The sequence below is a fragment of the Muscardinus avellanarius genome, assembly GCF_963383645.1.
Source record: "Muscardinus avellanarius genome assembly, chromosome: 14".
Lineage (NCBI taxonomy): Eukaryota > Metazoa > Chordata > Mammalia > Rodentia > Gliridae > Muscardinus > Muscardinus avellanarius.
This window is the reverse complement of record NC_137800.1, coordinates 55,226,838-55,239,810: the sequence shown is the minus strand read 5'-3', so window position 1 is coordinate 55,239,810 and position 12,973 is coordinate 55,226,838. Positions and strand designations below refer to the sequence as shown.

General features: G+C 37.8%; 1 protein-coding gene across 1 annotated transcript in view; it reads right to left on the bottom strand.

Annotated features, from left to right (window-relative positions):
* The window catches only part of KCNU1 (potassium calcium-activated channel subfamily U member 1), a gene marked incomplete at both ends in the record, with an annotated part of 158,989 nt that overhangs the window by 15,779 nt on the left and 130,237 nt on the right, over positions 1–12,973 (bottom strand). Inside the window, one exon of the mRNA XM_080710254.1 lies at positions 3,049–3,123. Within this exon, the coding sequence (XP_080566380.1) occupies positions 3,049–3,123 (75 nt within the window). The remainder of the gene's footprint in view (positions 1–3,048; positions 3,124–12,973) is intronic.

The window sequence follows — 12,973 nt, the reverse complement described above, 5'->3', positions numbered from 1 at the left end:
TTATTTTGTTTTTGTTTTTGTTTCCAAATATCTTCCTCCCCTAAAGAAAGGCATTCTTCTTCACAGGTTGTTTTTCCAAGGAAGTGTCCTGATTATCACCCATACACAATGTCTTTAAAACTAGGACATTTCAGAAGTAAAAAAAGATGCTCTCCACAACTGCGATGGGATTATAGGCATTAATAAGGACCATATGATCACCCTGCTTTAGTCCTTTTTCATAATGCTATGCCACGGATGACTTGATATTTATTTAGGTTCCTAGAGTTAGCTGAGCCAAAAGTGAGTTAGAGCAACGCTTCTTCAAAACTAATGTGTGTACATATCCACTGGGAATCTTGTTGCGATGCAGATTCCGATTCCCTGGGTCCAAGAGTGAGGTCTAGGAATCTGAGCATCCAGTAACCATCTAGTTGCTGCCAATGCTGCTGATGACTGGACAGGACTTTGTTTTTGTTTTTGTTTTGGTGGTACTGGGGTTCCTGGAAGCCCTTCTATCTCCGGGATACACTCCCATGGGCTACACTCCCAGACCTATTTTTTAACTTTTTTTTTTAATGTGGAAACAGGGTCTCTTAAGCCAGCATGGCTGGCTCCGAACCAGCATGGCTGGCTCCGAACCAGCGTGATCTCCTGTCTTCGCCTCCCAAGCGTGGGGATGACAAGCGTGCACCACCACGCCCGGCCTGGACAGGACTTTGAATAGTAAGGACTTAGAGAATTCTGATGAGACCAGTACAAGAGTAACCAAATTAACCATTAGCATAGTCATTTTGGTTCCAGGCTACAACTTAGAGCCCTGAATGCCAGCTCTGCAATGAACTGGCCATTTCTGGGAAACAGTAGAGGCACTGGCTGCTGCTGTTCTTGGACTACTGCTTCAAAAATGTTTGTATAGATAGTGGCATTGGAAGATAGAGAAGCTGTCTTCTGCTAGAACAAAGGAAAGGCATGCACATTTCTATTGTAAAAGATTCTCATTTCTTAAACTCCAGTTCCTCTCTTGTACAGCAGTCCACAGTGGGTGTGGATGTCATTTGGACCCCTTCATATCACTCTGTGGGAAGCAGAACTTGAGCAATGACACAAAATAATGATACTCTGATTACTGTTATTGCTGTGAGTAAACAACTTAGTTTTTGTCTTTTGTCTTATGCCAACATCCAAAAGACTATGGCAGGGTAACTTGTTAGATTGCAGGTAGGATAATGCCTTAGATCTTTCATCATTCTTTACATTACAGTTCTTAATATTACAGATCAAAACAAACATACTGGACATGCAAGCCAGAATATGTTCTTTAGTATGATTGAATTATTCCTTAATTCCTTATATTATTTCCCAGGAAGTTAGGGGGAAATTACATACTAGTGGTATTAGTGAATCATTATAGAACAGCAATATTTTTGTAGAAGATGAACAAATCATGACTAATACACATCTCCTCAAACTTCTACTTCCCTCTCCTGCCTACACACATGTGTGTGTATGCATGTGTGCATGCATGTGCACCCCCCACATACATCCCCCAAGCATTTGTTTGTCCAGATCTTCATCTATCATCTTAGCCAGTTTCCTGAAAGCCCCTGCACATTCTGTACTAAAGTATTGGTCATCAAGACTGTAGCTCCCATATAGATATGACCCTTTTCAGTCATGCAGATATTAAGAAATTAAGTGAGCTGGCAGGTGACTTGTGGGCCTAATTTGACAGGGCTTCCTGCTGCTGCTGCAAGCCTTGGGATGAGTAAAATCTGTGAGTCCTGAAGAGTAGCCAGTTGTAACTCTGGGCCAGTGAGAATATGGTCTTTCTCTTGGCATCTACTCTAGCTGATAGTCTTCTTCTAATTCACAGACTTAGTGTATTTAAACCTAGGGATGATCCAAAAGGAGGGAGAAAAATTAAAACTGCAGCTGACATCCTCAAAGTGGTTACAAATAGCTGGCAAAGAAAGACCTAAGGATCTGAGATGCTCAGAGCCGAATATGAAGAGCCCAGCCCAGGGTCTAGGGTGACTAGATGTTTACAACCTGCTGCATTCACTCCCAGCGCTCATCGCAGACATAGTGGAAGGTGGGGCTTGCCGACTCCCTCCAAATCCTCTGCTTAATTTTTTAGACTAAGAGATCTATTTATCTAATTTGGTGCAAGTCCTGCAGTGCTTAGGTATTCAAAATCATAAAATACCTATTAAGCATGTTGCTATATTATATAATCAGGTTAAATTACATGCCCAGGACCAGCTTTAGAGATTTTCTTTGGGATGCTTCCATCTGGGTTAAAGGCATCATTCTCCTCTTCTACTCAGTTCTTCTCAGTAATGAATCTGAGTATGGTACCATTGCCCCTCCAACACCTTTCAAATGCACATGGGCCCCTTCACTGTTCTCCAGCCTCCTAACTTCCTTCTCCTCTCTCTCCTCATATTTGGAAATGTCTCATGCATGTTCGTTTTCTGTGAGGTATTGAGGAGAGATAACAGCTGATTCTATTACGTCTCCAGGGGTGTTTTCATATTAGAAACTCATCACTCAAGGCTTGGATTCAGATGATACAAAGAAGATACCTGATACGTAAAATTTAAGGACACCCCAAATGAGCATCTCCTCTGTGTCTGCACCCTGCAGGCCTTGCCTCATTTGTCCTAGCCTTGGCCTTGACAGAGCTACCAGAAAGAAAAGATATATCTGACCTCAAGTCCTCTGATGGGTAGATAAATCAGTACTGGGGGTCCTTTCTAGCAGTCTTTGAACCCATCTTCCTCATTTGAATAAGACTGATCAGGTAAATGGTCTCTCTCCTCTTATAGTGGGAAAGCAGAGAAGGGAATTATTTCTGTACTCTGACCCTGGACAGAACAGGCTCCGCCAGATGATGTCACCAGTCGGGTAAAAGCCCACCATGACATCCAGCCAAGCACTTAAAGCTCTTTGAGCCTCACTCTGGTTCTTCAGTTCTTTGATTGTAGATTCTAAAAGAATCTTGAAACATCAATTATGCATTTTAAAGATTTCTCCTTTGAATTTTGCCCTTGGAACACAACTTACTCAGTTCAGTGAGGATGGGGACTCGTCGGTATTTTGATTTCTTATAACTGTCACTGAAGTCATGTGAAATCCCATCTGTAGACACAAAAAACAACAAAGAAGAGATCATAAATGCAAAGCAAAATGATTTATGAGACTTGACCAACATGTGCAAGAACATCATGTAAATTGGTGCTTTATCTTAGAAAATCAGGTCAAAATTCCAAATTCTTTCCTAAAAAAAAAAATATATATATATATATACATATAATCTTACATATATATCTTATATATCTTACATAAATATATTTTATATATATGTATATGTATATATATATATATTTTTTTCTTGGTATCTGGTAGGGAATTGGTTTTCAAAGCCCCCCATGGACACCAAACCCTTCTTATAAAGTGGTGTGGTGTTTGCATATACCTTATGAACATTCTTTCATACACTTTTCTCTCAACTACCTATAATAATGCTATGTAAATGCTATATAAATAATTATTATACTGCATTTTGGGGGAAATACAGGGAAAAGAAGTTTGTATAAATTCAGTACATGTACAAATTTTTATACTTTAACTGATGCATTATAGTACTACATCATAATGTAGTTCACAGTGATAGTGACATACATGCACATAGCACTTGGTGAACTTTTCCCACTTCTCCACTTCCCTATACAGGGTTTTGAGATTGACATTGGTATTTTCATGTATGGACATAACGTCAATGGAAGTGGTTCCTTCATTGATCCTCCCTCCTCATTGCGCCCCCTCTCCCTAAATCATCTTTCGGGCTCCATTCGATTTCTCCTCCATTATCTGAAGTCCCTCTGGTATCCATAGTTTCTGCATTTAAAGAAAAATGCATGCCCCTTCACTTTCTAATTTGATTAATTTGACTAATCTCACTTAACATACTCCAGGTCCTTCAATTTTCCTGCAAATAATATTTCATTCTTTTTTTTATTGCTGAATAGGTATGTATAGCCCATAATTTTGTAATTCATTATCTGATGATAGGCACCTGGGTTGGTTCTATAATTATGCTACTCTAAGTAAGGATATGCCTATATTACTATAATATTCTGATTTCAGTCCCTTTGGAAAGATACCCAGGAGTAGCATAGCTAGGTCTTATGGTGGATCCATTCCCAGTTTTCTGAGGAATCTCTATACTGATCTCCATAGGGCTGTACTAATTTACAGTCCCACCAACAATGTAGAAGATTTTCTTATTTTCCCACATCCTTGTCAGCATTTATTGTTGTTTGAATTCTTGATGATTGCCGTTCTAATTGGTATTGGATGGTATCTCAGTGTAGTTTTGATTGCAACTCACTGCTAATGATGTTGAACATTTTTTTCTGTATTTATTGGCCATTTGTATTTCTTCTTTTATAAAGTATCTATTTAGTTCAGTTGCTTAGTTCTTGATTGGATTTTTTACTATTTGAGGGACAGCTGGCAAAGATCTTCTCCCTTTATGTAGCTCTTTTTTTAGACTCTTGGTTTTCTTTGATGAGCAGAAGCTTTTTAGTTTAATGTCATCTCATTAATTCTCTTAATTCTTGTTTTAATTTTCTGAGATTTGGGGGATCTTATTTTTATTTATTTATTTAAAAATATTTTTATTGGTGCATTGTATTCATACATCTTAATGGAATGCAAGATGGTGGATAGATACATCACCCAATTACCCCTTATCTGATTCCCACCCGATTCCCTCCCCTTCCTTCCTCATGTTTGGCTTAGTGATTGGCTTTCATGTTTGTTAAAGTATATTATGTACATTAGAGAATTCCCCTCTTTCCTCCTCCCATTCCCTTCAGTTAGGTCACCTTATTTGCTCATCTATAGTATCTCCTTCTTCATCTAGAGTTCCTCCTATGACTCATTTCTCCCTAGCTTTCGCATATTGGGGGTCTTATTCAGGAAGTTTTTACTGTGTTTATATGTTGGAAGTACTGGACCTATGCTTTCCTCTAGTAATTTCAAAGTCTCTGGTCTAATTTCTAGTTGACAAGAGTCAAGAGCACAAAGTGAGATATAGGGATTTAATTCCATGTTTTCTATAAATAGATAACCAGTTTTCCCAACACCATTTATTGAAAAGGTTGTCTTTTCTACAACATAAGTGTTTGGCACTTTTGTAAAAAATCAATTGGCTATAATTCTGTAGACTTGTCTCTACTTATTCTATTATGTTTCATTGGTCTATGTGTCTGTTTTTGTGCCAATACCAGGCTATTTTATTACTATATCTCTGTAGCATAATTTTAAGTCAGAAATTGTCATGTCTCCTGCATGGTTCTTATTGCTGAGAATTGCTTTGGCTATTCTAGGTCTTTTGTTTCTTCATATAAAATTTAGGGCTGATTTTTCTATGTCTGGGAAGACTTACCTTGGCATTTTAATAAGGATTTCACTGAATCTGTAGATCACTTTTGGAAGAACAGCCATTTTGATAATATTTATTCTGCCTATACAAAAATATGGGAGATCCTTCCACCTTATAAAATCTTCCATCAATTTCTTTAGTGTTTTATAATTTTCATTGTAGAAGTCTTTTACTTCCTTGGTTAGATTTATTCCTACATATTTGTTTTTGAGGTTATTGTGAGTGAAAATGTTTTATTGATGTCTTTTTCAGTGGATTCATGGCTGGCCTATAGAAAAACTACTGATCTTTTTAGATTAATTTTGTATTCTGGTACTTTGCTGAATTTGTTACTTAACTCTAGGAGTCTTTTGGTTGAACTTTTGGGTTTTTTAAATATAGGATCATATCATTTGAAATTAGAGATAATTTTAGTTTTTTTTCTATTTGAATTCTTTTAATATTCTTTTGCCTTATCACTCTTGCAAGAGTCTTGAGGACTATATTGAAAAGGAGTGGTGAAAGTGTGCATCCTTGTCTTATTCTTGATTTTTAAAAGGGATTCTGAAGTTTTTTCCATTGAATATGATGTTGGATTTAGATTTATTGTATATTTCCTTAATGATGTTGAGGTAAGTTTCTTCTATTCTGGTTTTCTGAAGTGTTTTAACATGAGTGTTGAATTTTGTCAAATGCTTTCTCAGCATCTATTGAGATGATCAAGACATTTTTGTCCTTAGTTCTATTTATCTGGTGAATGACATGTATTGATTTGCTTTATGTTGAACCAATATTGAATTCCCAGAATGAAACTAACTTGGTCATGGTGTACCATTTTTTAATATGTGTCACTAGAATTTTGTTTATAATTTTTACATCTATGTTTTTCAAGGATATTGGTCTATAATTCTCTTTTCTTGAGAAATCTTTATTTGGTTTTAGTACTGAGGTAATACTAGACTCAAAGAAAGAGTTTGGAAGGATTTTCTTTCTCTCTCTCTCTCTCTCTCTCTCTCTCTCTCTCTCTCTCTCACTGGGGATGGAACCCAGGGCTATTTTTTATTCTTTATTTTGAAACAGAGTCTCACTGAGTTTCAAAGAGTCTCACTAAGTAGGTGAGGCTGTCCAAGAACTGTGATCCTCCTGTCTCAGCCTCCCAAATGTTGGGATTACAAGTGTGCATGTCCAGCTGGATTCCATTTCTTTTGATTTTACAAAATAACTTGTAAATTGCTGGGTTTAGTTCTTCTGTAAAGTTTTGTGGAATTCAGCTGGGAATCCAGCTAGACCTGGACTTTTCTTTGATAAAAGCCTTTTTTTTTTGCTGTTTCAATATTTTTATTGCTCATTTTATGTTTTCTGTATTTCTCTTGGTTCAATTTATGTAGGTCTTATGTGTCTAGAAATCTGTTGATATTTTCATGTTTTCCAGTTTATTGGAATATAAATTTTTGAAATAGTTTCTGATGATCCTCTGGATTTTCTCACTGCAGGTAGTGTTGTCTCCTTTCTTATTTCTGATTTTAATAATTTGGGTTGATTTTCACTTTCTTTTGATTAGGTTGGTTAAGGGTTTATGAATCTTGTTAATTTTTAAAAAGAACTAGCTTTTTGTTTTCTTAATCTTTTGTATTTTTTGTGTTGTTCTTTATTTTCATTGATTTCTTCTCTGATTTTAATTATCTCCTACCTTCTAATGGCTTTGGGATTAGTCTGTTTCCGTTTTTCCAGGTACTTGAGGTATGTCATTAGGTTGTTTATTTGGAAACTTTCTATTTTTCTTATGTGGGCACTCAGTGCTATAAATTTTTCTCTTAACACCACCTTCAAAGTATCCAATAGATTTTGGTGTGTTGCATCTCAATTTTTTATTATTTCTAGAATTTTTAATTTTTTACTTTATTTCTTCTATGACTCAGTTTCATTCAAAAGTATATCGTTCAGTTTTCAAGGATTTATGTAATATCTTTATGTCTTCTTGTTGATTTTTACTTTCATTCCATTAATATCTGAAAAGCTGCAGGACAATATATCACTTGGTTTATGGCCCAGAATGTGGTCTATTTTTTAGACGGTTTGATGAGCAGCTGAGAAGAATGTGTATTCAGCTGTTGTTGGGTAGAATATTCTGTAAATGCCTATCAATTTCATTTGGTCTATAATGTTCTTCAGGTCTGAAGAGTCTTTACTTATTGTGCTTGGAAGATTGATCTAGTGCTGTGAGTGGTGTGTTGAAGTCACCCAATATTATTTGAATTTATTTGAGACCTAATGTACCAAAGAGTTTGTTTTATAAAAGTGGGTGCACCCACATTTGGGTGCATTTATGGTTATTTCTTGGCCTCTATGTTAATTATTTTTATTATTATGTGGCATAGAGAAGTTCTTTGATCTTGAATTTTGGTGTTCTAAATGTCTCCTGTACATAGACATCCAAATCTTTTTCTATATGGGGAAATTCTCCAATGTTATTTGTCTAAAGAGGTTTCTAATACACTTGATGTGTGCTTCTAGACAATTTGCAATGCCTATTATCCATAAGTTGGGCCATTTCATATATTCCATACCTCTTGGATGCTCTGATGATATTGTTATATTGTTTTCTCTGTATGTTGACTGTGTGGTAAGCTTTGAAAGAGCTGTATTCAAAGAATGAGACATTATTTTTCATGTAGTCTAGCCTGCCAAAGGTATTTTCTGTTGAATTTTTAATTCATTTATTGACTTCTTCATTTCTTTCAAAGCCATCTTTTTGTTACTTAGGACCTTAATTTTTCTATTTGTATGTTCTTTCATTTTTGTACACTTTTTCTGGTTTCATTTCTGAGGCCTTTCATTATATTGAAAATCAAAATTCTGTATTATTTTTCTGGCATTTTCTGCAGCTAGGTATTGGTGATCTCCCTTGTTTCTGTGTTGTAGGAGTTTATTGTTCCCTCATTGGTCTTTATTCTCATGTTTTCAGAATTTTCAGGTTTGTATTTATGTTATCTTGGCATCTTCTTCTTTGTGTGAGAATTATATGTCTATTTTATAATAATGCCTATGTTATCCTTTTATAGTAAGGCCTATGATGGGAGTATATCTTTGCCTCTACAAATCTGTCTCATATAATAAGACTTTTGAGTTTCTCCACCAAAGCCTCTTTAACAAAATATAACTCTTAGTGCAGGCAAATAGGAGTAACTGATTGGCTGCAGCCCACTGGTGCTCTCCAGGCCCAAACTCAGTAGGGCCAAAGACTATGCTGTTTCATATAGGGCCTGCTGCCTGTTGGTTAGGATTTAATGCCCTACAGATACCACCACTGCTCTACTAGTTGTGAATGTGTGAAATACTGCAAAACACTGACCACCTGGCCTAAGCTCAGAAGGGTCATAGATTACTACGTGCTGAGCAGTGGCCCAGTTGGCTGGGCTTTGATGGTCCAGGTACAACACTGTTGATCTGCTAGCTGATATCTTGTGGAACCCTATCAGTCACTGTGCACATCAGCACAGTGCACATCATATCCATATACACATCAGCCTCAAACTCTGCTGGTGGAGAGAATATTGAATTCCTACCCTGTAGCTATAATCACATGAACCCTGCTGGTCCTGGTCTCCTTGCTTTTAGGGTCCAAGCTCTGGCAGGGAGAGATTGTACTCTTCTAAACCTGGGGCTTGGGCAGTTCAGTTTTTTAGCCACAAGGACACCTCTGCTGGTCTGTTTGGTTATGATCACATGAGACATTATTGGTCTCTTGCACTGGTGGTTGTAGAGTCGAAATACCACCAGGTGCAAGTTAATAGACTTCTGGGTAGGAAATTTTTGGCTGGAAGTTGTTTTCTTTCAGAGTTTGGAATATGTTACTCCAAGCCCTTCTGGCTCTCATGACTTGGTTTGGGAAGTCTGGAGTGATTCTAATTGGTTTGCCTCTGAATGTCACTTGGCCCTTTGTTTTTGTTGCCTTTAATATTCTCTGCTTGGCTTCCACATTGGTCATTTTGACAATTATGTGGCGTGGGGATCCTCTTCTCTGATCCTCTCTAATGGGAGTTCTATAAGTTTCCTGGACCTGTGTATCAACCTCTTGCTCTATGTTTGGAAAATTTTCTGCTATTATTTCCTTGAAAAGATTGTTAATCCCTTTGGTTTCACCTTCTTTTCCCTCCTCTATTCCAATTATTCTTAGGTTAGCTCTCTTAAAATGGGCCCATATTTCTTCAATGTCAGATTCCTGCTGTCAGATTTTTTTTTCTAAATTAGAAACTATGCGTTCATTTTTTGAATGATCATCTTCTAAGAGCAAGATTCTATTCTCTATGTGGTCTAATCGGTTGTTTGTACTTTGAATTGAGGCCTTTACTTCATTAATTGCATCCTTTATCTCTCTTTGGCTCTCTCTGAATTCTTTTTGAAATACCTCTATTATTTCTACAGTTATTTTCCTGATTTGATCTTCTATAAATCTCTAAATTTCTGTTTTATCAGGTTCTAATGTTGTGGGGTTGTGGGCATTCATTGCTCCATTGTTATTCCTCTTTCAACATACAGCAGGGTTGGCTGAGTTATTTTACCTCATAGACACCAGTGTTGATTGTCAATTGGTGATTGCTGGAGATCCTGCAGAGGTGGGGAAACTTCCCACCCCACCTCCACAGGGAGATTTGCAAACTCATCTACCTAGCAATTCTATTTGTTACCATAAGTTCCTATAGCTGCATAGGTTTCCATTGGGACACTTTGAAAACTCATAATCTTTAAGAGTGCCACTCAGGTTTCTGTGGGGGGTGGGTGTGAAACTGCAGCTCGAGTCCTTGCAAGGGGGGAAGGAGTTCAGCTCCAGCTGTAGGAGTTAGCTGGGCAATTTGGATGGTTGGTCTGTAGATTAACAGTGTCCTGTAGCCACTGGGTTTTTTCAGTAAGGTTCTGCCATTTTGTATTTTGAGTTTAGCTGAAGTTGGAGGATTTCACTAGACTGTCTGGCTGGGATGTCTGGAAAGTTATGTCTTGAGGCATCCAAGTGTGGTTCTCTGCACTCACTGGCTCAACAAGATTCTACTTCTTTTTTGCTGGCACTGTTCTCTGAAAGCCGTGGGTCCCGGAAGCTGCCAACCCTATTGCAAGCTCGGCAAGATGCATTTTTCTTAAACCAAATATCTTTTATCTGTGGTTGGGTTGAATCCCCTGACAGAGTTCACAGGTGAAGAAAGCCAACTGTGTTTAGGAGTCTTCAGTATCTCCTTTTGAGAAGGGTGGGGTGTGTGTGTGTGTGTGTGTGTGTGTGTGTGTGTACATTGATGTGTGAGTTTTTAAAATAGCACTTTGAATACTTTACAAAAAGGGCAAAACTTTCTCAGTAGTTGCTTATTGATATCACAACTAAAAATGACTGTTCTCTACAGAGTGGTAGCACCTGGTAATGGTTGAGCGAGGCATACCTCAAAATGTATCAATTTACTTACAGAAACTTTAGTGAACTATCAAAAATTGGTAGTGGTGCTCCATTAGTGTGTCTAGAAACATGGCAACTGGCTCCTGGCACTACCCTTCTTCAGATTCTCTCTGGGTGGAAGTACTTGCTGGTAACTATTTTTTCTGCTCAATGAAGCTGGTTGACCTCCACCCCTGCTGCCCTCTCTGGTAAACCTGCCTGGGTTTCTTTAGACACTGGGATGTGATGTCACTTGGGGCTCATGGCTTCTGTTCTTTGTCTGTAGATAATTTTCCTCTGTGTTAGAAGAGTCCTGTGAGTTTGAATTCTAGAAGGGAGCTGATGGCACAGAACTGGCCTGAAACAATTTTGTTATTCTGTGAACTATGAGAGATTTTTCCTGAAGCATAACTTCAGAGTTTGGCCCTCCAAGTTAAATTAACAATCTAAAGTAAGGAAAGAGAGGACAGAAATGGGAAAACTAAGGTATAGTGTTTTACCAACATAATTATCTTATCATAAGTGATGCTTTAAATTGGTTGGTTATTTTACCAGAACTTTTTTGAGGGTGTATTGGAAAGTTCAAACTCTATTTGTGATTAAGATTCTCCACTGCTTTGGAAGGGTTTGAAAAATTCAGAGTCATTTTGTTTCTTGAGTTCGATGATTAGTAAGGAGAAGAGGGAGAACAAACAGAGGAAAGCATTGTCAATGAGGAACAGACAAATCAAGTGAGGACAAGGGGGCCACCAAAGTGGACACAGGAAAAGAGAAAAACCAAAGGAGCGTCCTATGTACTACAATATTTAACACCTTCTCAATATCCCCAAGAAGCACTCAAAAGATTCACTTCTTGTTAATGCACAATAGAACAGAATATGTTTCTGATCTCCACTAATTCCAAGTTATGGATATAGGAGAAGCTCCATGCAAAGAGCCAGGCATTTTTGGTTTACAGTTAGAACTCACAGTGACCTCAGCAATCTCCCTTAGTTTTACGTGAAGAAATAGAAGTCTAGAGGGATAATTAGATTCAATAAGTTATTTAAGAGGATAGTTTGCATCAGTGGCTAGAGATTCATGGGACCTGAATACTATAAGCTGTTTTTCTTTTTAAAAAAAATCTGAGGTTTTTATAATTCAGGAAGATTTGAGGAAATTGAGATGCTACTTTATTCCCAGAATATATGAGATGCTTTATCTGCTATATGTGTCCTTCCTTCCTTTTTTCCTTCCCCTCCCCTTTCCTCCCTTATGCAAACCCTTGAAAAGTATTCCACTTTAGGACTGTGAACAGTTCTGTCCCAGTTATATATAACCTGTAGTAAACACAAAATATTTTCAAATAGTTCTCACTAAAAAACAAACAAACAAACAAAAAACAACAGCAACAACAATAAATCCCCAGACTTGAGGGGCTGGTAATTGAGGTGGGGAGATGACTAGACAGGCATCCCTGACAGTGGAGAGCAATCCTGAGGGATGACTAAGAGCCTTTCAGGCAGAGAAATGGGGAAAAGAAACCTAAGGCAGGGAAGGACCATGAGTGGGGTGAATTGAGAGAAAATTCAAACTTCACTAGCCTGCAAGGTCTTTATGGCTTTCCGTAATTGCCACAGGGAAGTATTACACAGAAGTACAGAATGGAGATTATCTGATAAGTATTGGTAAATGATCCCCCTGGTGGCTGTGAGCAGTAGGTGCAGTCTGGACAATCAGGAGACTGTCACATCAACCTGGTGAATGTTGTATAATTAGACCTCCCAGCGTAGGGTCTACAAATCTTGGCCAAAATCAGGTGTTTGAAACCCATGGGAGGATTTGACACCTTGATAAGCACCCACTTCTAAGGTTCTTTCTTTCCAGAGCACCTACTTCATCCCTCAAGTTATGCAATGTGTGGCTGGCCTTTATAGTAAGATATTTCAATCAGTTTCTCTCCATGGGAAATCCTGCTTTTTGATTCCAGTTCCCAGTTAAGAGAAGAACTGGAATAGCTAGTTTTCTGAGTTGACTGTTTTAGTTATGTACGGGAAACATCTACATTGCTGAAATGAATAGGTACTGCTTCTGACACCGACTGAAAGACAGAGATTGCCAACTCCACCTTCACCTATCTTTCCTCAGTTAATTTGCATAAG